At 43.2% G+C, this 27773-nt stretch overlaps 1 protein-coding gene across 1 annotated transcript; it reads right to left on the bottom strand.

The window, feature by feature from the left end:
* Nucleotides 1-27446, bottom strand: LOC126981699 (activator of 90 kDa heat shock protein ATPase homolog 1-like). The gene is made up of 9 exons (XM_050833135.1): nt 27083-27446; nt 21477-21559; nt 20506-20705; nt 19008-19128; nt 14682-14785; nt 13354-13482; nt 8275-8376; nt 7236-7372; nt 1-3961 (listed from the first exon to the last, which is right to left on the bottom strand). Exons 1-9 carry the CDS (start codon nt 27160-27162, stop codon nt 3874-3876), a joined length of 1044 nt encoding a protein of 347 aa, XP_050689092.1. The 5' UTR covers nt 27163-27446; the 3' UTR covers nt 1-3873.
* Between the last annotated feature and the right edge of the window lie 327 nt (nt 27447-27773).

Genomic DNA, 27773 nt, shown 5'->3' with positions numbered 1-27773 from the left:
TCATTTCTGTATATTTTATTGTGTGTGTATGTAGTGTATATGTTTGAATGAAAATGCAATAAATATTCTAAGTCTTGTTGACCAATGGCATCACGGCTCAGCCACTCACTACCCATCATGCTCTGCTGACCCCCTCCCTATCACATCCTTTCTTCAGAGGTCACTGGGCTGTGCTGGGAAGGGGAAGGCAAGTTGCATGTAAGACCACCACTCCCAGCCTACCACATAATAGTAAATCATCGCATGAAAATGTCATTGTTACACCACTTCCTGTAGCAATGGTGGATAGTCAAAATGGCTCAATTAATATTGAGTTTAAAACATCCTACAAGTCAGTACGAATAATGAAAAAATAACTTCCCCAATAGTGTAGTACAGACGAGTGGAAGGCAGAGCCACAGGAAGCAAGCACACAAGCATCAGGGGAGACTTAACCCAGCGATGTAATAGTTTTGGGCCACCACAGTGCACGCCACCACAAAGTGCGTACACCAGGAAGGGGCAAGCCCAGCACGAGGTACTGAACTTCCCAGAGGAAAATCACAGATAATAAATAAGTTGAAATATATAAAAATATAAAGGTGTGATGAACTCTGTGATACTGGCTTGATTCTTAGAAAATCAGTTAGTTTACAGTGGATATACATGATGGAAATACATAAACAACTTGGAGTCTAGAAAATAAAATTATGGGTATGAATGAGTCACTAAAGAAGGAAGCCTGGCCATATAAATTTTCACAAAACTTAACAATACAGAGTGCATGAAAAATAGCATACACACAATAATCAATTATTTCTTTTTTATTCTACAAATTATTGACAATATTACCCCAAAAAAGTTAAGACAAATCTGAACGCTGACAAAAAGACAACCGAGATTTTTACGATCAATAAAAACATTAATTCAAAACATTATAATGGATGGCACATTGAACAAATTTTTAACTGTCACACACCATAAACCCATTTTTTTGTCACTTCTGGGTTCCCTCAGTCAAGTTAAATGCCTGTTTCTCCAACCCTTTTGATCACTGTCTCAAACAGGGGTAGTGATTGAAATCTCAAGTTTCTTTTTCTATGTCGTGACAACTATACATTTAACCCGAGAACGTCGGCAGACCTTTTTCAGGGCTTTCGCGAGTCGTGGCTGTGGTACGGTGGACCCTAAAAATGGCTCACCATAAAACACCTAATTCGAGCTAATTGTAGGCAGTGGTGACATACCGCAACTCACCATGATGCCCTAGGTCATTGTGGTGGGTGAGTGATCTTGCGGTGGGCTTTTTTGTCATAGGTGGTGGTGTAAGGTCATGGCAGACTGAATTAGCTATCCATACAGTAATCACTTGTCAAATTCTCTATAGTAGACAACAAGCAACTCTCAGCTACATGCCAAGCATCACAAGACTGTTTATTTTGAAACAAACACCACCCAAAAAGAATGGAGCTTGAGTAAAAGTAAATATTTCTAACGGCTTTATGGTTATGAGAGGAGTACTCTGATGTACGTTCCATGCTCTTTTCTTAGTTTCAAAATGCAGTGTAATTTTGTCGTTTCTGGGCCACTTCTCGGCTTCCCCATAGCCGAAAACCACGGGTTAATGAAATCTAAATTTTGGAACACTAAATGGTTTAGTCATTCCCTGACATAAAATGATTTGGTATGAGATATCTATAATTCAAGACACTTTTCAAAATATAAGGTTTTGTTCACAGCACTTGAGGTACAGGCAGCCTAAGCTGAATCGAGTTTAAAAATAAAATAATTAATTATTCATGCAAGAAACATCCCCAAATAATTTTTGATGTTTAAAGTAACTTGCTGACCAGAAGTTCTCCTCTAATGGGCATACAAAGCACACAGTCATGCAGGTTAAGCTTTCCATGATTTGAGCAATCTGCCACAGAAGGAGGAAACTGTATTATGATTTATGGTCAGTGTTGCACATCTATTCATCACTGTCAAATTCAGGCTAGCAATTTTTTGTATTAGCAAATGGCACACATCAATGTATTAATAATGTCAAAGCCTTGCCTGCCTTAGTATGACTGAACTGCTGAGTACCTTCGTGGGGTGAAGCTGGACAAGCATTTTAATTTCTTAAAATATTGGTCGGTAACGCTTCTTGGATATGATGAACGGCTGTGACCAAGCACAGCCATGCTGTTGTGTTCTCTAATGCCAAGTTCATCAATGTACAAGTTATGACAGTGTAGGGTCACCACCACTGAACAGGCAGATAGATAAGTACTGTGCCACATTACATGTAGTGCTACCAAGAGCCTTTAACTGCTATCAATTGTCTTGCACCGGGATTATGAAGATACTGCAAGGCCCAAATTGGGTTGAAAGAAAAAAAGCTTTGCAACCATTGTTCCAAAATTATTTGATTCATGGACTGACAATAACTTTCATCCGACAGTTTTTCAGGAAGGTTTGAGTGAAGTTTAGTTTGCACTTTGCTCTTATTCCTCTGTTTACTGTAGGGGTAATAGACTCAGCAGTGGGCTTAATTTGATTACCAAACTTAATTAGCATACTAGGTCTTCATGACAAAGAAGCAGAGCTTGCATCAGCTCAAAGAACTTTCAAATGATATGCTTTACAGCAGGGGTTCCCAACCAGGTGGTTGTGGAGGATTGCCTGGGGGGTGGGTGGGGAGGGCCTTGCAAAGCCTTGCTAGAAATAGCCAGGTGAAGTGTTTATAGGCTCTTTTGGCATTGTTGTTTATGCTTTTATTCTGCTGGTGGTGTGTGCTCCTGCTGGTAAGTGTTGAGAGGGAACATCAGTGTGTCTCTTGGGGCATGTCAGGGCTAGGTGTGGGAGAAAATAAATATAAAAATGTGTAAAACTGCTGATATCAGGGGGTTGCATGGGTTTCAAGATTTTTAGAAATGGGTGGCGAGTGCAAGGACATTGAGACCCACTGCTTTGCAGAGTCACATGTGTAAACACACAAAAAATTATGGAACTGCAGGAGTACACTCTGCAATAACCAGTGTGTCAGGGTTAAGGACTTTTGAACTTTTAGTCTTACACTCTTTCAGATCTACATATTGCACTATGTTTAATAATAATTACAAAGCATAGTACGATAGGCTTGTGGGGTACAAAGCCCTTGCAAGTAGCAAGGGTCAAATGAAGAAAGGGTCAATATTACTTCTTTTTTTTCAAGGTCCTTGGCTTAAGAACTGTCAATTGATATGCTCTGCAGAGTCGTGTGAGCCCTACTTAGAAGTCAGTTCCCTCATTTTTATGTGTGCACACCAAAAAATTATCATTCTGCAGGATTAAGCACGGCTCGCTCCACGTCACCACCTGCCAACACATCCAACAACACATCCGCATTAGCTCATACAAATTTGTTATTTTCATTAAGCATCAACATGCATCCTTCATAGAAATGTATACTCCATTTTAGGACCATTCTAAAGAAAGTTGTGTATGGGCCAGTCACTTCAAGTGTGTAGCTCTACCTCAAACTATTAAATAAACAAGAAATTGCACAGGAAGATCAAAAAGTTAATATACTGGAGGAAAAAGTGTACCTTATATAGCAAGAAAGATTGTCTGCGTTGTGTGTGCTTATGTGCACAACAGCCAAGATGAAACTGAAATACTGAACTTACAATTCTGGATATCTACACAGTGAAACAAAAGTATGTGTATCATAGTTCTGAGGAACCTTTTATCTACAGAAACCAAGACATTAAAAGTAGTGGCAGTGGCAGTAATTACACACATTTAAATAAGAAAGAAACCAAGTCGTTGCCGTTGTGGTTGCAATGACTGGTAGTGGTGGTGGTGGTGATGGCGGAAGCATCGTTAGTGGCGGTGGTGGTAGAAATAGTAACATCCTTTTCTCTAAGTTCAGAGGAGAATGGCACCAAAGCCAAAAGTTCTCTTAATACTCTCCCAGTAGTAGTTCCTCCACCCTTCCCTCGTCTTCTCCAACTCACTGTAAGAAGGAAAACATTTTAAGTTAGAAAAATTAGTGGTGGAAGAGGTTTACGGCGGGATTATCAGTCAACCTCTTCCCTCTTCATTGAAGCGTCTGTTAGAGTGTGTGCTTCTGTTTGGTGGTATTAGCAAACACTCTCTTCTCTTCCGCCTCGGAAGCTATCGTTCCTTACAGTGTTGGTACTATTGCAAATCAAACAAATGTTCAAAACCAATAAAATAATGCATTTTAGGCAGATTTCTATAATGGAAAATATTGTGTGGCTAATATTTATGTAAACAGTGCTTGATACAGTGACATACACTATATACAGCAGAAAATTTTATATTGATGCGTTGGTTGGTAGCCGTGGTGACATTTGTTTACAAGGCAGCCCGAGCCCTGGAGGCCGGAGCCCGCCACTTTCATCTCAGCACTTCCAGCAGCAAGAACAAGAACAAGCAATGGCCTCCACACAACAGGCAGCCTCCATGCTGGTGGTTCAAAGCCCTATAAACGCTCAAGAGCGGGAACTGTTGTTAGAACTGGCGAATAGTGAACCAGGCGGCGTGTTCCAATGTTGGCTTATATTATTATAGGAACAGTGAAGTCTTGAATAAACAGAAAAAAATTGTTATTCACATTGTATGACTTTTTATATAAGGACCAGAAAATTTAGATTGTTCTTATACCCAATTAATAATATAGTAACATGGAAAAGTGTTGTAATAAATCATTAAATGTGCAAAGATATTGGCGAAGAGGTTGTCCTCAGCTGCTCTTCCTGAAGGGAGGGAAAATAGTTTGTTTCCTTCCCACTCGCCACTTCGCGCGCTGCACAAAGACACTCCTCGTCACTGATAATACCGTTTGGTCCACGAAGACTGCTTTCCTCGCGGGAAGGGGGAAGAGGTTGATTGATAATACCACAGTTAGATTTCTAATTTACCTAGTATAGCCCACTGCCTTGTACTGATAAGAAGTTGTTTGTGATTCCCCAAGTTTGCAAATTCCACTGGGAAAACATAAAATTATTTGCATTCAAAAATATTTTATCATTGCACTTTGTATTTTAGGAAAAACTGCTGTCACTAAGTGACGATACACACTACCTCACTCGAGGTATGATGTCAGAGCAATGATAAGCTTAACCCACAAATATGCCATTTGAGCATTCAGGCTACGGGCTGTATTACAAGTCAGATCCAAGAAGTTTCGGGTCCTTACAAAGGTCGGTCTAGGGGCCGTATTGCAAGTCCAATCCGAGAAGTTTCAGGTCCCTACAGAGTTACTCAACCCGAACTCTGCAGGAACCCAAAACTTCTTGGATTTGACTTGTAATACGGCCCTATAGTCTACAGACTATTCACCTCATTTGTGCATGTCAGTGTATATGACTGTGCCATGTAAACACAAGCCATACACAGTGCCTATCATGTTCAGCCTGGTGGTGTTTGGGTGTTTAAACCACTGGTAGCCAGCCTAAACCAGGACTAGCACAGCCCAATAAAGATTTAGTAAGTCTAGCACATATGTGCTACTATCATGTGTTGGTACAGCTTCCCCAGTCTGGCCTCTCATAAGGATGGCCACAGCATCACTGTGTCATCAGCAAACTTGCTTCAGTCACTGGTTATACTGCCTGGCTCACATACCATGTGTGCTGTTGTGGTATTTTCATCTCAATAACAAGTGGTTATAAAGGTTGGTGTTGACAGATTCGCCAATATGTTGACATGTTTTGTGAGCCTGGAATGCTAGGGGAAGGTGGGGAGAGGGTGAGCAGTAAACCACAGTAGCTGCCATGTGCAAGCCTAATAACAACTGTCACACCAAACAACTCACAACTCCTTTAGGGTAAGTTTTATGTTACTCATTTAATTAATGCATCATTTTAGCAAAAAAGAAAATAGTGATGGAAGGGCTTCAGCTGGCAAAAATATGTACTAGCTCTGGGGTGGTGACAGCAATACACCCTCCATAAACACATCCTTGGTTGCCACTCCAATAACTATACACACACACACACACACACACACACACACACACACACAAAAAAAAAAAAAAAAAAAAAAAAATACAAGGTGCTCACATACTTCCAGTAAAAAAAATATGCTGTTCAAAATCAATCAATATATATATATATATATATATATATATATATATATATATATATATATATATATATATATATATATCTCTCTCTCTCTCTCTCTCTCTCTCTCTCTCTCTCTCTCTCTCTCTCTCTCTCTCTCTCTCTCTCTCTCTCTCTCTCTCTCTCTCTCTCTCTCTCTCTCTCTCTCTCTCTCTCTCTCTCTCATTAGATTGGTAACTCGGTTCTCACTGACAAAGATAGACAAAGCCTCAAAGAGGATTTGCCTAAAATTTCAGCTTGGTCAGGTAGATGGGAGATGACCTTTAATGTAGACAAGTTCCAGAACCTTCAAGTTGGGACAAGAAATAAGAAGTTCGATTACGAAATGCGTAGCATCAAACTCAAAGCATTCAATGCGTCAAAGACCTGGGTGTCAAAATCATGTCAAACCTCAAATTCTCACAACAATGCATCGATGCAGGAAATAAAGTGAACAGAATGTTGGACTTCATTAAAAGACTATTTATTAAAAAATAAAGTAATACTTCTGCTTTACTATAGTTTAGTCAGACACCACTTGGAATATGCAGTACAGTTTTGGTCTCCCCACCATGCAAAGGACATTGCTAAATTAGAAGGTGTTCAATGTCATGAAAAAAAATTATAAATAAATAAAGAATCCCTTCCTTGCGCAATAAACACTTAACATGCTCTCTCTTGAGAAACGTCGCCTCCAAGGAAAACTGAGCGAATGTTTTAAAATACTTAATGGATTTATGAATGTGGACAAATCAAAATTGTTTATGATCGATGACACTTTGCGAACGAGGAATAATAGAACAAAACTTAAATACAGACAAGTAAATTCAGACTGCACCAAATTTTTCTTCACCAATGTTGTAGTGCGAGAATGGAATAAGCTCCCACCTTCAGTGGTCCAGTGCAACACAAATGACTCCTTTAAAAACAAGCTCAACCGACACTTCCTTCAACTTAATATTGACTAGAGTAGAAATGCAAAGTTTTGGAGCTATCTGATTAATGTAGAATCATTTAGGTTTATGGACAGATCACCTGGTCTGGACCATGGGGTCTGTGTGGTCTGATTTTCTATGTAAATATCTCTCTCTCTCTCTCTCTCTCTCTCTCTCTCTCTCTCTCTCTCTCTCTCTCTCTCTCTCTCTCTCTCTCTCTTACCTAGCAGGCACAGAAGTCTGGGTGAGTTGTATCTCGGTGCAGTCATCCTTTTGGTCTATCTCGAGGGTTACCTTGGAGTAATGACCGCTGGGCCAGGACTTAAACCTCCACTTCTGCACTATTCTCTTGTTGGGCACCTGTGTGAGTGGCAAAAATAAGGGTGAAAAGGAGAATTTAACACGGTAGCAGCGACGGGCCAAATTTGTGGCATTACTGTATACCAGTGACAGGCCAAATTTTTGCTATAAACCCCCAAAAAATAGATGATGCATAAACTGATCACAAATGCGTTGATATATATCATTAAGTGGTTTGCGTGAGTGATGATTTTTTCTCATTTATCTCGCTCAGATGGGCCTTTAAGAAACATGATCCCCGCAGCTACCGGGTTAATTGGAAACATCCTAGAACCTGACCACTAAGGCCTTAATATTGCTACTTTTCAGCTTAACATGTATGTGCACAGATGAGGACTGATGAACCGAATAAAGAACAAAAAGAAACATACTTTTTTACATGTTAAATTCACTCATATCTATTTGTTAAAAGGTTTGTGTCAGCATAATACTACAAAATCATATTATTTTACTTATTTTAGGAGCAGACTGAACTCATTCATAACAAAGGCAGGAAGGGGCCAGCAACAGCTAATAGACACACCTATTGTCCCCTTTGCCGTGTTCTCACAAGTAATTGTTTAAGGCATACTCCGTTAAATGAACTTTAACATTTTCTAAAGAATTATTAACTTGAAACAACACTTCAGCAGATAGGAAAATAATGAGTAAATACCTAAGGAACAATGGATTTCCTCATAATGGAATGCCTACTACTTAACAGCCCAGCCATAGGGAAAGGTGGTGGAGGATTGTGAAGGTTTGGAGGGGAGGTGAAGGAAGGAGAGGTAAGACAGATGGTGATACAGGAAATCAAAGATGTGGTCGTATATTTATGGAGAGGGAGAAAATCGTGATAAAGGAAGGATCCTTGTAGAGTGCTTATATCTTCACTGCTACATTATACTATCTTCCATGCTTACTAGCTCCTCAAATTCCCCGGAGATGTTTCCTCCGAAGAATTCAAACTTCCCCCCCTTCTCCACCTCCAGCTTGACATCTCCCCGAGTGAAGGCAGCTACCATCTGAAGGGGAGGAAGGAAGGATGTCATAAGTTTTCTGTAGAACAACAAACTATTTCATATTGATATTTGCAAAACACTAACAACTACTACCATGACCCACAAGCTACAACTTCCTTAACAAATTTGATATAACTACTAAGACTTGATTAGGTGGCAAATCCTAGAACAGGCAGCAAATACATTGTCAATATATACTGTTAGTTGCATGAGAGAAGGGAGAAGTTATAATAAAATCAATAAGAGGTCACCTTTTAGAAGTATATAGTGAAATTGGAGTGACTGAAGGGAGTGGTCTAGTGTGTGTGTGTGTGTATTTACCTAGATGTGACATATGGGAAAAGAGCTATACTCGTGCTGTCCCGTCTCCATATCCACTCTTATCCAACTTTTCCTTAAAATCATGAATGTTTCTTGCACAGACCACCTCCTCCTCCAGTCTATTCCATAGCTCAGTGCTTCTATTTGGGAAGCTAAACTTTTTCACATCTCTCCAGATGGTTGAGAATTGCAGGTTCCTGGTACCATAGACCGGAGCTGCACCGCTGGGCTTGGTACAGCGATGCCGGAGAGGTAGCTAAGAAGACTGACCAAATCCTCGTAAGTACTCTTTGGAGGATCCTTCAGAACTGCAGGGTTTACTGGAATGCAGAGTTCTTTCTAACTGAACACAGGCTTGTTGTTACAACACTCAAGCTTCAAGTCAGGTCAAGAAGAATCTCGAGATGCAACACTACTGTGTTCCATCTCGAGAGGCTGAAGGACCTGGCATGTGCTCAGGAGTATGCAGTGACAGTCTCCAATCGGTTCGATGTGCTCAGCACCCAAGGGGACCCTGTAGAACTGTGGGATACCCTCAACCGTGAGACTCTACAAGCTGCCAAGGAGTCGTTGGAGAGTGCCCGAGATCTAGGAATGGCTTTGCCTCGGTGGAGAAGTTGGAGAATACTGAGGAGAGTCGCGCTGCCAGACTTGGTGGGAATTGGGACCAATACAGGGCTCTGTCGCATAGGACTAGAGCTCTCCTGAGGAGACAAGGAGAGGTATGTCAGGGGTCTCACTGAGGAAGTCGAGGGCCTTAAATGCAAATGACCTCCGACCTGCTTACCGAGCCCTGAAGAAGCTCCGCTCCAAGTCTCCCTCTCAGGTGAGCGCTATCCGAACAGCTAACGGCTGCCTCGTGTCGGACATGGATGGGCAGAGGGCTCGTTGGGCTGAGTACTTTGAGCAGCTGTACATGGCGGCCCCTCCACGTGGGCAGCTTCCAGTTGCTGAATTGCAGGTGGCGCATGCTGATCCACCCATTGACAAAGGCCCACCCTCTCTGGTTGAGGTCAGAGAGGCTGTGGCAAAGTTGCGGGGTGGAAAGGCACCTGGCACCTGTAACATCAGTGAGATGCTCAAAGCTGGAGGTGAGGCCATGATCCGAGGGTTGCATGCAGTCTTGACTGCCGTATGGCAGTCCGGTACCATTCCTCCTGACTGGAAGAGGGGGTTGGTCATCCCTATCTTGAAAAGGAAAGGGGACCACCAGGACTGCAACAACTACCGTGGTATTACACTGCTCAGTGTGCCAGGCAAGGTGCTTGCCCACCTATTGCTGATGCAAATTCGAAGCCAGCTGCTGAAGCTGCAGAGACATGAACAGTCTGGGTTCATGCCTGGTAAGTCAACAACTGACCACATCCTAGCGCTTCGCGTACTGGTGGAGCACCGACATGAGTTTTGACAGGGGATGCTTGCAGCCATGTTGATCTCAAGAAGGCGTTTGACTCAGTGCATCGTGAGGCACTCTGGGATCTTGTGACTCTGTGATTCCTGCGAGGACTACTGGTCTGCTGACTGGTCTGTATTCTGGGACTGAGTGCTGTGAAGTGTGGGGGGGGCTTGTCCAGCTTCTTTCCCGTGAATGCGGGAGTGAGGCAGGGCTGTGTCCTTGCCCCATCGCTTTTCAACACTTGTATGGACTGGGTACTGGGCAGAATTGTGGACCAGTCATTGCAGAGCATACACTGGCAATACCAGGGTCACTGACCTTGTTTTCGCTGATGACGCAGTAATCCTGGCAGAGTCGCTGGAAGTTTTGGTGATGGCTCTCGAGGCACTGCACGAGGAGGCAAAACCCTTGGGACTTCAGGTCTCCTGGGCCAAGACCAAGATACAGGTGTTTAGGGGCTTGCTTGATGAAACTGTACAGTCTGTTCATGCGTGTGGTGAGGACGTTGAGATCTCAGAAAGTTTCTCGTATCTTGGTAGCGTAGTTCATAACAACGGTGAGTCTGGCCAGGAAGTCTTACAGTGGATTGGTCTGGCCCACGGTGTTATGGGATTGCTCAACACGAGTATATGGCATTGTCGATACCCGTACAGAAGGACAAAGATCCATTTCTTCAGGTCCCTTGTACTCCCTGTCTTACTCTATGGTTGTGAGACATGGACACTAAATGGGGACTTGGAGAGGCGGATTAATGCTTTTGGTAATAATGTCTACGCAGAATCATGGGATATCGCTGGAATGACTTTGTGTCAAACCGGCGACTACTCCGTGAGACTGATTCGACATATATTACCTATTGTCCGTCAACGCCAACTCCGGCTATACGGGCACGTTACCCTGAAGCTGACCCTGCTCATCGGGTTCTCTGTAAGAGACACCCATGGAGTTCATGGTTTGAGCAAGTCGACAGATCCTGCCGGGAGGTACTCGGGTTGGGAAGGGGGCCTGCATGGAGACTTGCCTGGAGGGACCCCTGAGCTTGGCGTCGTAGGGTGAGTGAGGTGACGCGCCCCCCAGCGTATGCCCCCACTGATTGATTGATTGATGTATCCACTCTCGTGTATGGAAAACTGTACGTCTTTATAAGTTCCCTCCCTCAATTTCTTACTGTGTCCTCTTAGTTGCCTCCTCCCTTCCATATCGATTATATCATTTCTATCCAACACATCCATTTCACTTGTATTCCTGTACTATCTGGTCAACTCTTTCTCTCCTTTCTTCAGGTGTTGGTAGCCCCAGTTCCCACAATCTAGTCTCGTATATGTGTGTGTGTTATTCACCACGGCATGATCACAAGCTGCCACTGCCAGCAAGTACCCTCCTGATTAATCCCCGTTCACACTGTGCCGACTCTGGGCCACGGCAACCCACGACTCTAGGGTACATGAGGTCTTGGGTGTTGATGTGAAAGGGTCGGGCACGTCTTGAAAGAGGTCTTGAGACTGTTGCCGAATGCTGCGCCGACGTCTTGACGGGAGTCTGGAGTCGCGAGGGTTAACGTAGAAAAGTATTCCATGCTAAACTTTCACGACAAGAGTTGGCAAGAGTCTGGACCAACCGTCACTTCTGGTTGAGGTCTGAGAGAGGTCGGGGGCAGTCATCAAGACTGTCGTCAACAGTCTTGGCTTGTCTTGAGACAGTCATGACGACTGTCGGGGCCATTTTTCAAATTTTTACCATCACATTCATCTGTGCCGACTACTTGAAAATGATGAGGGACTGTCGTGACGACAGTCTTCGCCTAATGAAGGACGTTCGTGACGACTGTCAGCTCAGAAATATTGGCTAGCACTGCTGCCATCAAGAAATTTATATTTTTATTTTGCAATCACAAGCACAATAACGACTTCTGGGCATGGTTATGTTTCGCTGGCACAAACTTGGGAGCCGCACAGTATGCACGCACTCCTTTTGCCTCGATCTCTCTTGTGTTGAATGACACAACTAGGGTTACCACCCTGAGGTCAGAACAATGTGGAATGCAACATCTCACTCTCCAACATGGAATGGATCCATATTTAAAGGAACGGGTGGCAACCCTAAAATTTCAGCCGCAGAACACTGCTGGTGGAGGCAAGAGGGAGGGAGGAGGGACGTTACGTCGCGTATTTTACATGCATTTTAGGACGAACATTTGACAAATTTTACAGGCTGGTTTTGTGATTAACCGAAAAATGCGCTCACTACAATTTTAAGATACTGAATTTTATCTGCTTGACCATTCAAATAACACAATACCGTACGGAACAAATGCCGTTCCATATTGGTTCAAAACGGAATGATACATTTCATTCTTGGATACAGAGTGATTCTGTATTTTAAGGAACGGCAAGGCTGCCGCCAAGACAGTCACGAAGACCGTCCTTGGCAACTGTTGGCCAGCTAGTCGGCCAACCAGCTGACAGACAATCTGGAAGACTGTCGTCAAGACCGTCTGTGACTGTCAGCCAATCGGTCGGCAGAATCGTGGTTGTCATAGGCATGGCGTCATTTCAAAAATTGACCGCTGAGACTCGTCTTGAGACTAGTTGGCAGCATATCACAGACATTCTGCCAACTAGTTGGCCAAATGTCCCAGACAGTCGGCAATCATGGTAGCCGACACCAAGACGCCAAAAGATTCTTGGAGCGTGGGAGCCGACTTGTCAAATGTAGAAGTCGCTGGGTTGTCGTGGCCCAGAGTCGGCACAGTGTGAATGGGGCTTTAGACCAAGGCTGATTATAGTTGATTTCTGGGTACTGCCAGGACCTTCACACACCCCATCCCCTTGCTCAAAATGGGACAGTAACCACTCCTTGTCAGCAGAAAAGTCCTAGCCTGAGCTGGGTTTGAACCTCTGCCTGCACCTGGCAGCGCAGAGCTTTACCACTGAGCTACCAGAACTATTACTACCACTACTATGCATGTGTGTATATTTCACCACAGCCTGATCACAAGTTGGACTCGCAATCGCAAGCATTTACCCTCCCGATTTGAGCAACTACAAGGCACATATAGTTGATCTATGGTTACTACCAGGACCTCACATACCACACCCCACCCCCCTTGCTCAAGGCGGGACAGTAACCACTCCTAGTCAGCGGAAAAAACCCAGCCTGAGCGGGGCTCGAACCGCCGCCTGTCAGGCCGTGAATCCTGGCATCGCAGTGCTTTACCAACTGAGATATCAGAGAGGTTTGTGTGTGTGTGTGTGTGTCCATACCTCCCGCTGGGTGAGTGCACGGTAAAGTTCATCAGCAGTGCACTTGAAGGTTTGGTTGAGGGTGAGCTGAGAGGTTCTGATCTTGACTCCCAGATCCATCTTCTCAACTTCATTGGCTGTCGAGTTGACCTGTGGGCGAGAGGGAAAGGAAGGGCAGGTCAGGGTTGGTATGGATAGGTGTGATAATTTTACCTGCATAATTGTTTGCTTCAGTCATCTTTCCACTTTTCTATCTTTCCCCTACATGGATTTAGCATGAAGGAAAAAGTGGAAAGAATATAACTGATAAATAAGAAACTAATATACCCAGAGGCCACTTTTTCTTCCTCTTAGAGAATAAAAGATCCTTTGTGTTGTCTTAATGTAAATAAAACTCACAATTACAAATGAAAGATGTATATCTATCAGACAGTTTTGGTGGACATTGCCGCCATCTTCAGTGGTGCTTCTTACCATTGACGATGGTGGCAGCGTCCATCAAAAGTGTCTGGTAAATATACATGCTTCGTCTGCAAGTGTGGATTTATTCACATCGAGATCACGTAAGTGGGATTATTACAGTTTTGTGTCTTATTTTGCCATCTGCACCAATGAGTTATGATACGCATTATGACATGAAAGGACGGACGATGAAAGAAATGAGAAGGTTCTTGCCTTAGGCCAATGTTTACGTTATGACTCCGTAGCATCACTACACATTATGACTAAGCCAGGACTAAAAATATACAAAGAATTCTTACAAAAAATGAGCAAATTAATGAATGACATTGTGTAGACTGCAGCCTAGCACTTTGTAGAAGTAAAAAATAGTAAGAAAAAGTGTAGCCTTAACAGTCGCTTCAGTCGCTGGACATTGTCTGTTCACGTGCAATTTCAACTTAGTTTTGTTATGAATGTCGTTTCAGATTTATAAATTATAGTCCAAAAGGCACACACTTATCAATAAAGATATTATTGCATTAGTTTTTATCGGTGTAATCTGTTACCTTACTGCACAAAAAGGGTTTTGGTTGGAAAACAAAGTCAATTTTATGTGCATTAGAACAAGTTAAGAATTGGCCACTGAGCGCACAGTACTGACACCCAAGCGATGATGCCAAGTCCGCATGTCCAACCCTGAAGGAAAATCTCCACCAGTTCTCGAGGAACCGACTATACCAGTGCATCCAATTTTACTAAGAATGATCATCATTAGTAAAATTGGATGCACTGGTTTTGAACAATAACTTTTATTAATACTGCTATTATCATCACTAGTTTCATGACTACCACCATAATCATTATTACCATCACCATCAACACCACAATCACTGCCATCATTAACTCACAGTGGGCGGTGTGTTGGAGGTCGGCGTGGTGGAGGTGACGATGGTCTTCGTCTGTTTGGTCACCGCCTGACCTTTAGTGGGCTTGATCAGGTCTGTGGCATACTCTGGAAAATAGGAAAGCACAGTAAAACACCAATATGTTTCTGTTTGTGTGTGTGTGTGTGTGTGTGTGTGTGTGTGTGTGTGTGTGTGTGTGTGTATACAGGAAATCCCTATATTAATCAAAGTACGAAAAAATGAAATAGGAAATCTGAAAATGAAAAATATAGGACAATTTTCGGTTCCGGTTCAGACGTAACATGCTTATATCATAATGAGTAACTGTTTTTCACGCCCACGCACCTCGCATCACCCGATGAGCCAACATCAGTGCGCACGCGACACCACTCCTGTTTCACTTTTTGCTTTCACTCGTGTTTTTATCTGCCTCATCATGGCTCCTAGGGATGGAGTTGGCTGCGTGAGTTTAAAGTCAAGATAGCCTGTAAAAAAGACGAGCTCACGACGAGGAGCAAAAAATGGAAAAGAAAGGCAATGGAAAAAAGCAAGCAGCAGAGAGCTTCAGCCCATTGTTCAAGCCAGCTTTAGCCTGCCATCAGCAGCAGCACCAGCATGTCCAGTGTCAGTCCCCAGCATGTCCAGTTCCTCCATCTTGTTTTACTCTTCATAGCTCCAGTTTTTGATGAACCCACAACACATCGAAACACAAACACATCGGGAGGAAAGGAGTGAAACGGAGGGGTGATGGGGGGGTGGGGGGGAGGTGGTGCGGTGGTACTGTTTTTTGGGTTTTTGTTTCCTGAGCTTTTAAACTGGGCACTAGCAGGGAGTAAAGTAAACATTGTGATGTGTTGAAGTGATGAGTTGTGATATTATTTAGAGGGATTGTCTAACATATTTGATGCATTTAAATAAACAGGGAGGTGGTAAATTGTTTAATTTATTTATGTATTTATGCTTCTTTTTCATTGTATTATGTAATTTTTTTTTTTTTTTTTTTATATAACTTTTTTTTTTTTTTTTTTTTTTGCTGTTGCTGGCTTCTCCCCCTATTTATTATCCTATATCCTATGGGGAAATTTTGACATGGACCAGAAAAAAACTTAAAAGGTTTTTCAGTCTATAATTCACCCACAGCCTGATCATGAGCTGGACTTGTCATCGCCAGCAAGTACCCTCCCAATCAGATCAAGGCTCATTAGGCCCCAGTCACACTGACCTTATGACCTAATGACGACCTCCCGTGACCTGCAGGTCAAGGGAGGTTGCACATCGTCATGTGTCTCCATCCACCGTATGACTGAAAAGGTTGGCTGGAGGTTTTTGGTGCTGCATCAAAAACTTCCAGGCGACCTCTCAGGTCTGTGTCAGTTGTAAAAAGGTTGCTGTCCAGTGGCTGAACAGACTGCGTCTGGACAGCAAGTGGATTGCCACTGGTGGCCGACATATGACTGTTAACTGGTGAACAGTGACTGGATGGCAAGTGGACACCGTCCAGTTGCTGTCAGGCAGTAGGTGGTCGCTGATGTTCACTGTCCACTTGGCACCTGTCACTGGCTGTGGTCGGCATCCGGCCTCCTACCACACGGCGAGTTGTGCAGCGACCGGTGGTAGGTCTAACCACCCTTCACCAAAAATGAGGTACATTCCTGAGCAGTGACGTCCCGTGCCCCTCAGCCCGTCCAAGTTCAGTCCTGACTCGACCTGCTCCACAGGTCAAGCACACGGCCAAATGCATAAGGATCATCTCTGCCTAGCCAAAATAAAGAACCGCAGGACATGATGTACACAGCAAAAACAATGAGAGCCCGTGAAGCTAATGGCCTCTAATCATCTCAAAAAGGATTGTTCATTTCATCAGCTTCTCTGCCCAGATTGATGGAAATGCTCCAGAAAAAGTGTAGTGTAACATACATACTAACATACAGGTTAAACCAAGATAGTTCAGAGCATTTTTCTGCATGTCTACAGCAGATGGGGCTTGTTACAACCATCCGTCACATGCTGCAGTGAAGCACAGAATATAGTTAACCCTCAATATAACGGACTAATTGGGGGAGCTTAGTCAGTTAATGCTGAAAGTCCGTTATAAGCGGCAGAAATTTAAAAATACTTATAATAATACCGACAAAACTAACAAACAGATATGTTTTTTTTTCTATTGTGTATGTTGTCTGCACGTTTTCTGTATAGCCGCACAGCACACTTGGCGATGGACTGCGAGGCACTGAGGCTGCCAGGTTGGCAGTGGGGCCCTGCAGGGGGGCTGCATTGTTATGGGTATGGATAAAATTTTACAAGTGCGCCAATCTTGCACAGGCAGACGAAACTGCTTTTTCTTTTATTTTTTTGGGTAGTTTTCAGTGTGTTATGAAATAATCTAATAACTGTTTCTGTCACAAATCATTAAATCATTGACTCTTCAATGCCTGTTGTACAACCACCGCTATCCGCCACCACAGCCACAAAATAGCTTGCAGAGAGAGGTTCAGCTTGCTTATTGTTTCTATATTTCACTCACTGCTCAAAAAGATCAAGAAGTGGACAAACTAGAACAAAACCAGGCAAATTAATGTTTTTGCTGATGTGCATTCCCCCAGTACGTATGCGTGGTAGGCAGCAGAGACACTTATTACTGCAAGGAGGTACTTCTCGCAACACCGGCCACGTAGTGGCCCGCCCATGTCACCACCATGTCCTGTCATGCGCCGCCCCACACCACATGCCGAATAAATTAAAACTAACCAAACCTAACTAACCTAAATTACCTAACAGGGGAGGGGGGGGCTTCGGCCCCCTCAAACCCCTTAAGCTGTCAGTACCGACACTCACAAACACTTGGCTATTTTCCATTACAATTGCGTCCTGGGTTGATGCATAAGACTTTCTTGTGGTGTAAATACGTTCCTCATTTGAATGGGAACCACAAGGAGGAAAATATTTCATCAGGTGGGCTGAAAAAGATTACTGTAACCAAAAGATGGGACAGCAGATAGGGGGAGGAGGGAGAGGTGGCTAGCAGACGCTATTGTAGTTACCGGGTGCAGTTGGTTAAAAAACTATTTTCGGTCAATCCCTGTGGATTTCTGGCCCCCTGACCTTGTCCATTACATCAAGGATTTACTGTATTTTCATTACTTTTATCAGTAACTTTTTTCCACAAGTAATTTACAGAACTAAGAAAGAGAAATGTGTAATACAACTGGGTGATAATATTACTTTAGATGCTGATAATAATGTATGTAATGATAATTCTCCAAGTATATGACAATGCAACCTCATTGGTTACGAGGTTGCATTGTCATACACTTGGAGAATTATCATGCCATACGTTATCATCAGCACTATTGAGCAGGGAAGGAGGGAGTGTCTGGGTAGAGAAAGTTGGAAGCTCTTCTGCCATGGCCATCCCCTGGTGGGAGCTCCTAGGAACAGGCGTCAATGAAATGAATGATGAAGGAATGTAGGACAATGCAGAGTGGAGCTGTGTGAGGGGTGTGAGCCATCAGCAGCAGGTCATTATGGGAGATCACCGTCCTCACTGCGACAGGACGCGTACTGGTCCTTGCCTGGTGGTCACCGGTCGGCACATGGTGGGGGTCTTGACCTGACTCCTAGTTTGAGGTCAAGGTGTGAATCTTACCATGGCCGCCACCCGGCCACCCACTGGATGCATACTGGACAGCCACCGGTAGCCGTATGGTCGCACAACTGCTCGGCAATCTACATGGTCAGGAAGTGGTAAGTGTGAATTTTGGGGTTGCGGGTGGTGGTTATCAGGTCATAAAGTTAGTGTGACTGGGCCTTTAGTTGAACTCTTGAGTACTGCTGGGACCCTCACACACCACCCCCTTTACTCAAGGGGGAACGGCAACAGTGTGTGTGTGTGTGTGTGTGTGTGTGTGTGTGTGTGTGTGTGTGTGTGTCAAGCTTATAATATCCCATATTTTGACTAATTTGTATTACAGAAATCCTTATACAATAGCAATGGCATAGAAATATTTATACAAGTAGCATTAAACTTAACAAAGGCATTAGTAACACCACCATCAACACAAGACCAATTTAGCTGTCAACTCTTAACGATAACTGGAATAACGTAATAAATAGTAAACATAATACCAGCACCACCACCTAATACTTTGGTTGGCAACAGTTACAAATATAACACCTTGAACATAATAGTTCAAGCTAAATATGATCATTGTTTTTCAACAGTATCTTAATTTTTTTTCTACATGAGCAGCATATTGCAGGCATTTTCTTAGCTGTCTCCTTAGTTGTAGGATATGAAGTAAATAGAAATAACAGTGACATCATTATCACCTTGCTTGAGGGTGTCGATGTACTCCTTGATCTTGGACTGGATGGTAACAATTCCCTTCTTTCGGATGAACTCCTTTGCTGCATCACCACCCGACCCGCCGGCCGTCACCACAACCGTCACCTGTAACACCGCAGTCATCACCACCATCAATAATTTCATCACCACTACACTTTTTAACTCTCGGTTCATATTTTTCACCTGTTGTATCTTTTCTTTGTGGAGGAACTTAAGTGGAAAGTGAGTTCCTTGCTTTTATGGATGTTACAGTTTTCATTTTCTTAACCACATTTTAATAATTTTTCTTATTAGTGAGTGAAGGGGTGGGGTCTCCCTTTTCCCTGGGAAGAGGATGTGTTCCACAGGGTTGCATGCATGAATGTGAATGGATTGAACAGAATGGGAGGCAAAAACTTATAAATACTTCTGGAGAGGAATGGTAGATATTTTAGGTATTAGTGAAGCCCAACTGAAGGGGCTTGATATACTAGATTGATGACACAGTTGTGGGAGGACTTTGGAGTGGTGGAATGGGCAGGAATTGACAAGGAAAGAGGGACATATGATAGTGTAAAATTAGTCTCCTACAAACACAAAGTAAAAGTCCCACACCTTCAAAAAGTAAATAATTAAAGGTAGGTTAGAAAAAAAAAGATTAAGCACACACTACATGAACAATTTTTTTTTAAATATGTAAAGACGCAAACACATAAAATAAAATAAAGGAAATGCCTCTTTGGATTCTTTTTAGGAGCAGCGAGTAGCGGGCTTTTTTTTTTTATTAATGTTTACTTTTTTGTGCCCTTGAGCTGTCTCCTTTGCTGTAAAAAAAAAAAAAAAAAAAAAAAAATCAAATGACTAAACCACCTAAATTTAAATGACCTGCTAAGCTAAAGCAATCAATCACAACATAAAGCAATCAGTCACAACATAACCCAAGTAAAACATAAATAAATGTATAAACTGCATAAACCTCTTCACTAACACCTTCACCACTAACTATCCACCCCACACACACACCACAAGAAGACCAAGAGGGTAGGCGGTGGCTGAGTGGTAGGGTGCTGCACCCACATTCACCACGTGATGGCCGACGCGAGTTCGAATCCCCACGCTACCACCTCGGATTTTTCAGTCACCGCCGAGTGGCTTAAAACTACACACATGCTGTCCTGAAGACCACCCATCAACCCGGACTCTAGAGGAAACCGTCCAAGTTAATCAAGAACGAGTTCCGGGGGGCAGCATGAGCCAAGAGAAGATGGCGCCACTATAAACATTTGCCTGCGCCATGACAGGCTGGGGCCAACTACTATCCAGGCCCCTCAAGCAAGCCTACCGGCGCTATAGGCGTAGACGTAAAAAAAAAATAATAATAATAAAAAAAAATAAAAAATAAAAAAAAAGGATGGGCTGCTACATAAGGCAAAATCTCCAAACTGCCATGAACACACCCCAGTCCATCACAAGCCCAACTTTTACCCATCCTAACTCACTCACATCTATCTCATGCGGATCATTCTCCTCGGACAGGTTGGGGATCTCTAGGGTGCCCTTGACATCACGCTTGGGGTCAGCCAGGAGACAGGCGCTCCAGTCCATGGTAAGCACCCACTCGTAGAAGAAGATGAGTTTCCCTTTACGATTACTGGCTGTGGCTTCTCCCTCACACTTAGTCATCTCCTTGATGGTAACTGTGCCTGAGGGAGAAAGGGAAGAGTAACTATGTGAGTAAGAAATTTGTGGAGAGGATATGAAGAAAAAGATAAGCATGATAAAATAAAGATGGAATAGATATAGATAGGAAAAGAGGTAATTAACCCTTTCCTTGCGTGTGGTGCGGACGCAACTATCCCCTCAGGCGCAGTCAGGCAGCCCAATGGGGGGTCTCTTTTAACCTCTGTATCTCAAGAATGCTATTCATCACAGCTAAAAACCATAAACACCATTGGAAAGAGGAGGTCCAGATCCATTGGAGTCGGTTATGTATGCCTCTCTTGCGAATGTACATGCACGTTCAGCCATATTGAGAGAACTGCCGACATCTCTCCTTGAGATTCTGGCAAGGGAGTATTGCCAACTGCAATATTTACAACTATTTGGTCAAAGAATCAGTCAAGTGATAGATGAAGCTATGTAAAAATGCCGCTAGACTGGGCAAGAACATCCACCAGTTACTTGTCCGTAGATTTGCCGCGCTGGGCTGATATGATTTTCCACCAAATTTACTGAAGAACCCACTCAATTGGCAATCCTGTGTTGTGAGCATTAGTGTTGGAACACTTTCATACGCAGGAGATTTGAGTGCAGGTGGAGCTCGCAGCGAGCGTTTAGCACCACCAGCAAATATGCCTAACGCTCGCTGCAAGCGTTTAGCAATGAAAAGGTTAAAGCTGTGAGAATGACAAGCAAGCAGAAAGAAATGTTCAGTAGGATGAGGGAAGCGAAAGGAGGTAAAAAGTAATACTCACAGAGGTTAGGATCCTCTAACTGAAGTCCCTCAAAGAGTGACTTAAGCTTGGCTTTGCTCCATCCGCTGGCATTCTTCTCAGACCTGCAACAAATAACATAAGAACATAAGGAGTCTGTAAGAGACCAGTAGGCCTATGAAAGGCAAATCCTGTGAACCTAACCCCACCTAACATCACCATCAATGAATTTTTTTTTTTTTTAATGTATATCGCACTGGCACTCACATCATGACTGCCAAGCCTGTTCCACTCATCTACTACTCTGTTGGTGAACCAATTCTTGCCAATGTCCTTGTTGAATCTGAATTTATCCAACTCAAACCCATTACTACGTGTCCTACCTTGCTCTCTTGCAATCGGAACCTTATTAATATCCCCCTTATTAACCCCCAGGGTGCCAGCGCCGTGTATCTATGGCAGCGGGTAGGCACACACTGTGTGCCAGCGCCGTTTATCTCAGCGGCAATTTAGAAAAATCGCTGTGGCCTTATTTTGACTGAGAAGCTTTTCACACTTTGTCAGGACACTATTCATACCTTTACCCACTGATCTTCACCCCCCCACCAAGCCTCTAGGGATCCCGAGGGTACGGGTCCATTTCCTGACCTGACCGAAGTGCAGGGAGGATGTCTCGCCGCGCAAAGCATATTTTGCGAACGTCCAACTTTGCTCGTGCCCTTGATGAATGAAGCCCCTAGTGACTTCACGGATAGTGATTTGAGTGACTCTGAGACTGATAGTGACCTTGATAAAGATTATATATATAGTGATAGTGGTAGCTGGAGTGGTGAGGAAAGTGAGGTGCAGACGCCTTGCCACTCGCATTATGCCTGAGCAAGGAGGGTTTTTGAACCCTCTGCTGCCTCTCAGGCCAAAAGGCCGAAGTTTTATAGACGAGCTCCCTGGGGTGAGTAAGTCTACGGGATGTACGTAACGCTCCAAATATCAGAAACTTCCAGAGCCTAGAAATCAGGGAAATTTTAAGAAGTGAGTCGTAAAATGTATCAAGTATGTGTTGTCTAATCATTCTGAACACTTTTTTGCAAAAAACAAAAAATCTAAATTTGCTTGGCACCAGGGGAAGGTTTTTGCAAAAAATGCATGGCACCGAGGGGGTTAAAGAACCCTTCATTCACTTATAAACCTCGATCAAGTCTCCTTTCTTTCTTTGTCTTTCTAGAGAATGCAAGTTTAATTGTTTTTCCTTATAGCTATGGCAAGTTTCTTAACAGGTGAATCATCTTAGTCATCCTTCTCTGTGCCGCATCACTCACATTAAAATGTAACCATAAATATAGCTTGCCTATCCCTACAAAATTATAACGATGGCCCCACCGATAATGTATTAAGCTTAGTCCTGTGTTCTGGGGTTATGGGTTGTTTCTCACTACAAGCTCAAGGGCCAATGATGAACACTGAGGCCACACAGGTATAACATAAAACCCCAACTTTACCTTTATCTTAGCCACCATGCTCAGCTTGTGAGTAGTGGAGTTCACCCATAAATACTGATTTCCATAATTTTCAATGGAAGTTTGATTTGCATGGTCCATATACCTGACTGTTGCCCTGAAGTACTTAAGTAGAATCAATATTCAATATAGAAAATACATATAAAACTAAATTGTTAATTCTAGCCTGCACCCCTGGACTGACAACTATAATTTCCGTCCCACAGCAGTCGTCAGTGAACTGACAGACACAGGGCAGGGAATATACATGTCTGCTTCCCTCCTTCCCCCCCACCTACCTGTCTTCTTTTCTTCCTTTCTTCCTACTCTTATCTTGGATAAAGATTTGATAAATGGATGAATCGATCTCGTTTCCTACTTAACTAACTGCTTTTCTGTTGTCAAATGTGTCTTCTACTAACCTTCAAGCCAGACGGGGTAATCATAATCTGTAATCGTAATCAATTACCCTCTTATTTTTTTTAAGTAACCGTAATCGTAATCGAATACATTAAAAATGTAATCATAATTGTGACTACTTTTGCGATTACATTAGCAAAGTTTTAGTTAATAGTTTCTTGTACAGCAAGTATGTACTCTAAAATTAATATCTGTACATAAGAACATAAGAACACAGGAAGACTGCAAGAGGCCGAGTGGCCTACACAGGGCAGCTCCAGAATACCCCCCACTACTCACGATGGGTGAGGTGTAGTTTCAGGGGTTACAGTAAGAGGCTTGATCCTCATTTACCTTCAGTATGGGCGTACGCTCCAGTACCCTGTCACCTTACTGCACCCACACCTCACCACCACCTGTCATCCTCGTCCATGTAGCTATCCAATCTACTCTTAAAACAAGCTATCGTCCCTGCACTAACGATGTGATTGCTTAGTATATTCCATTCCCCACCACCCTATTACTAAACCAATGCTTTCCTATATCTCTCCTAAATCTATACTTTTCTAATTTAAATCCATTACTGCGTGTTCTATCCTGCTGGCTAGTTCTCAGTACTTTACTTATATCGCCTTTGTTGTAACCCTTGACCCATTTGAATACTTCTATCAGATCTCCCCGCACTCTTCGTCTCTCTAGTGAATGGAAGTTGAGACGTTTCAGCCTATTTTGATATGGGAGGTTCCTCAGCCCCTGAATCATCTTGGTCATCCTCTTCTGATCTGATTCTAGCAAGTTGATGTCCATTCTGTAGTGTGGGCACCAAAACTGGACAGCTAAGTGTGGCCTAACTAACGCTAAATAGAGTCTGAGGATGACCTCTGCATTTTTGTTGGTTACTGTCCTGTTAACCCTCTCGAGCACGATGACACATTTAGCGTCATCAAAGGGTAAAAGGTCCTGGCGCACAATGACACGGAACGCGTCATAAAAAAAAAAAAATAATAATAATAATAAGTTTTTGATGAAAGTGCGTCAAATTTGGAGCGTCATTTGTTGGGATAAGTTTCTTAATGGTAACATATGGCAACCTTTTTAAGGAACATAGATAAGGAGCTTTGAGCAATTTTTGTTAGTTAGCCTACTCTGACTGGAAAGGAAAAAAATACAGTTTTCTCAGTGTAACTCGGGAACTAATAGGCGTTATGAGGATTTTGAGGATACCATAAGAATCTTCACCAAATTCTGCTTCAAAACATATATTCGGCTAAAAAAGTTGGCCCACAAAATTTTGAGCTAGCGAGTGGGGAAGGGTTGGTACTTAGGATTTATTGTCTACAATACTCTATACGGAGACTTGAAACAAGTTTGTATTGTTTACATATATAATCTTCTCTATTTTTATTTGCACATGTTCTAGTACAAGTCTTTATGAAGCCATTGATACCAAATTTATTGGGGTACGATATACGTATCTGTGAGGATAAAATACGTCCGGGAATGTAGAGTATCGCGGCAGCAAAAAAAGGCCGGTCGGGCCTGAGAAATGCATGACGAGTGGAACAGAAACTTATTGGAAACTTACGGTGTGTGAGAGGGTTAATGAAGCCTAATACCCCGTTAGCCCTATTCCTAGCACTAATACATTGCTTCCTTAGTTTTAGGTCAGAGTTCACTATCACTCCCAAATCCCTTTCACACTCTGATCTGCCTATCGCTGTGGAGTCTAAACTATACCCGTGTAATGGGTTGCATGTTCCTACACTTAGTACGCTACACTTGGTGATGTTAAAATTCATCTGCCATTTCTCTGACCAAAGCTGACAGTTTGTTGAAATCCTCCTGCAGTGCTCTAGCATCCTCCCTTGTCCTTATAGTGCATCCTATTTTGGTGTCATCTGCAAATTTACCTATGTCACTAGTTATCCCATTGCCTATGTCACTGATGTAGATAATGAATAAAAGCAGGCCTAAAACTGAACCTTGGGGAACCCCACTGATAACATTACCCCATTCAGATTTTTTACCGTTAATGGTAACCCTCTGTTTCCTGTCGCTAACCCACGCCCTAATCCAATCATAAACCTTCCCTCCTATTCCATGAGCCCTGACTTTATTTAACAGTCTCTGGTGAGGTACCTTATCGAAGGCCTTACTAAAATCAAGATAAACTACATCGTAAGTCTCATCATTGTCGGCTGCCTCGTATACTCTACTGTAAAAGAATAAATGACTTGTAAGGCACGACTTTCCTTTAACCCATAAACTGCGCAATTAAGATTCGGGAATAGCTCCTGGGTGCGCAATAAATGGCAAAACAATAACCTGATGGAAAACAATTTTTAGTATTACAACACCCAAGAGAGACATGTTGAGCACCAAATAGTGCAAAAAAAAAAAAAATAATAATAATAATTCACTTAATGTGGCAATGATGGCGCGATAAAGGTTGTGGATATCGCGGGTAATTACCTGTTGACCTGACTTTCCTGTGAGGTATAAACTGTTGCTGACCTAGTTTAATCTCCCTGACAGGCTACTGTACTCATCCTGACCTGACTAGTGACCTCACCAGAGATTAACGCCCCTCCCTGCTCTGGGGCCTGACCTACTTCTGACCCCACTCCCCTATTCCTTTGCAGCTGCTTTCTTAACCCCTCGAGGTCTACCTTCCTGAAGTAAGGTATTAATGTGTTGTTACTGCTGACTCTGTCTTCCCATCTAATATTAAATCTAATTTCCTTATGATCACTGTTACCTAATGAATCCCCAACCTCTATGTTGCTTATTATGTCTTCTCTATTACTTAACAACAAATCCAAAATATTTTCTTCCTTCGCTGGTGATCTAATTAACTGCTTAAGGAAACTATCCTGTATCACATCAACAAATCCTGTGCCTCCTGGTCTCCTGATAAGATATCCCACTAAATAAGGTATGCCACTAGTAATTCAACCAATTAAATATTTAGTATGGTACATGTGTATGAAATTTGCAAATTCACCTTTCAGTCCTTTCTGTAATCACGAATGTAATCACGATTAATACATCATGTAATCGTCGTAATTGATTACACCTAATTTTATTGTAATCAAAATCGTGAAAATATGAAGTAATCATAATTGATTACATAACATAAATAATCACCCCATCTGCTTTAAACCCTCTGTTAAATCATAAGAAAGAATGTAGAGATCAAAATGAGGGAAAACAGCTATCAAATGTGTGGGAACCCGCATTGCCAAGAGAAGTATTATAGCCCACGGCATACTGCGGTGGCCATAGCCTGCAGCTCACCACAGCAAAAATCTAAAAGTCTTTACACTCTTGATAACAGGGGGGCTTAACCCCCTTCAACCCTCTTTAAGATCACTAAGACAGGTGAAAATTCAAGAACCTCAAAACAAGGAGGCTTTGCCCTCTTGGACTACTGTGTTCTGACATTTTGTCGCACTGGGATACTAAACTAACCGCCGGCATGGCGCACACCTTTTATGGCAATGTTCACACTAGTGTTGATCTTTATTCTTTTCTACAGCATTTCAGAAGGCAAGTAGATAACACATATGACAGCAGAAGAGCAGAAGTAGGAAAAGAATGAGCTCGTCCATAAAATGAATCTTAGCCATACCATATACTACTTCCCTTCTTCCTACCCCCATATTCTTTTCTTCCCCTGCCTTCTGTCCTCCCCTCCTCCCCCACCCCTACTTGTCCGCCACCCCCCCTCTTGCCCCCCCCCCGCCCGTGCCTCACCAGTGCCAATTGTTGACGTTCGTGGCATCAGGCCGCTCCTCCACGATCCACCTCGGGTCACCCTCGCCCCACTTGGCCATGGTGGAGGTCAGCAGGGGTCAGCGGAGGTCAGCAGGACAACACGCGGGGACTGCTGCTGTGCGTAATGAGGTCAAAGAAACTGTGCGTGTAAAGACGCCGCTGCCGGTGAAAATATGTCCTGGTGGCGTTGCTCGCGGGGAAGAGAGTACTGGTGTGTGGCTGGCCCGAGGGAGGCGAGGGGAAGGTGTGTGTGACTGAATGTGAGTGCGGGGCGGCGGGAGGCGGCGCGTGCACCTCCTCCTCTTCTTCTTCCTCCCCGGCAGTGTTTACCTCACCCAGGGACCTCGAGGGGAAGATTCCAGAAGCTTAAAGAGGCCGAGTGTAAAGCGAGAATTCTGTTATTGTATTCTTTTAGAGAGGTTTCAAATGGTTGTTTGTAGAATGTTCGTACTATTGAAGAGTTTGTGGGGTAGATCATACGACTGCATGATGGGGAAGTTTTATCTCCAATGGTTCCAGAAGTCTCTCGATCTCTCTCTCTCTCTCTCTCTCTCTCTCTCTCTTAATGAACTATATATTTCCCAGCGCGGTTGCGTCATAGCATGACTCGCGCGCGAACACATGCGGTATCATTCAATGCTTGTATATACGTAAAATTTGCATTAGAATA

The sequence above is a fragment of the Eriocheir sinensis genome, chromosome 49 (genome assembly GCF_024679095.1).
Source record: "Eriocheir sinensis breed Jianghai 21 chromosome 49, ASM2467909v1, whole genome shotgun sequence".
Taxonomy (NCBI): Eukaryota; Metazoa; Arthropoda; class Malacostraca; order Decapoda; family Varunidae; genus Eriocheir; species Eriocheir sinensis.
The sequence above is the reverse complement of the archived record's forward strand: the minus strand, read 5'-3'. Positions and strand labels throughout refer to the sequence as shown.

Bases quoted from the DNA above. Each gene is read 5' to 3' on its own strand.
- LOC126981699 (XM_050833135.1), bottom strand. From the start codon at position 27,162: ATGGCCAAGTGGGGCGAGGGTGACCCGAGGTGGATCGTGGAGGAGCGG. The intron at 14,786-19,007 runs GTGATAATGATG...CCTATTTTCCAG, and splicing joins CATCGACACCCTCAAGCAAG to AGTATGCCACAGACCTGATC. The intron at 3,962-7,235 runs GTAAGAGAGAGA...TCCTTCTTACAG, and splicing joins CAGACTTCTGTGCCTGCTAG to TGAGTTGGAGAAGACGAGGG.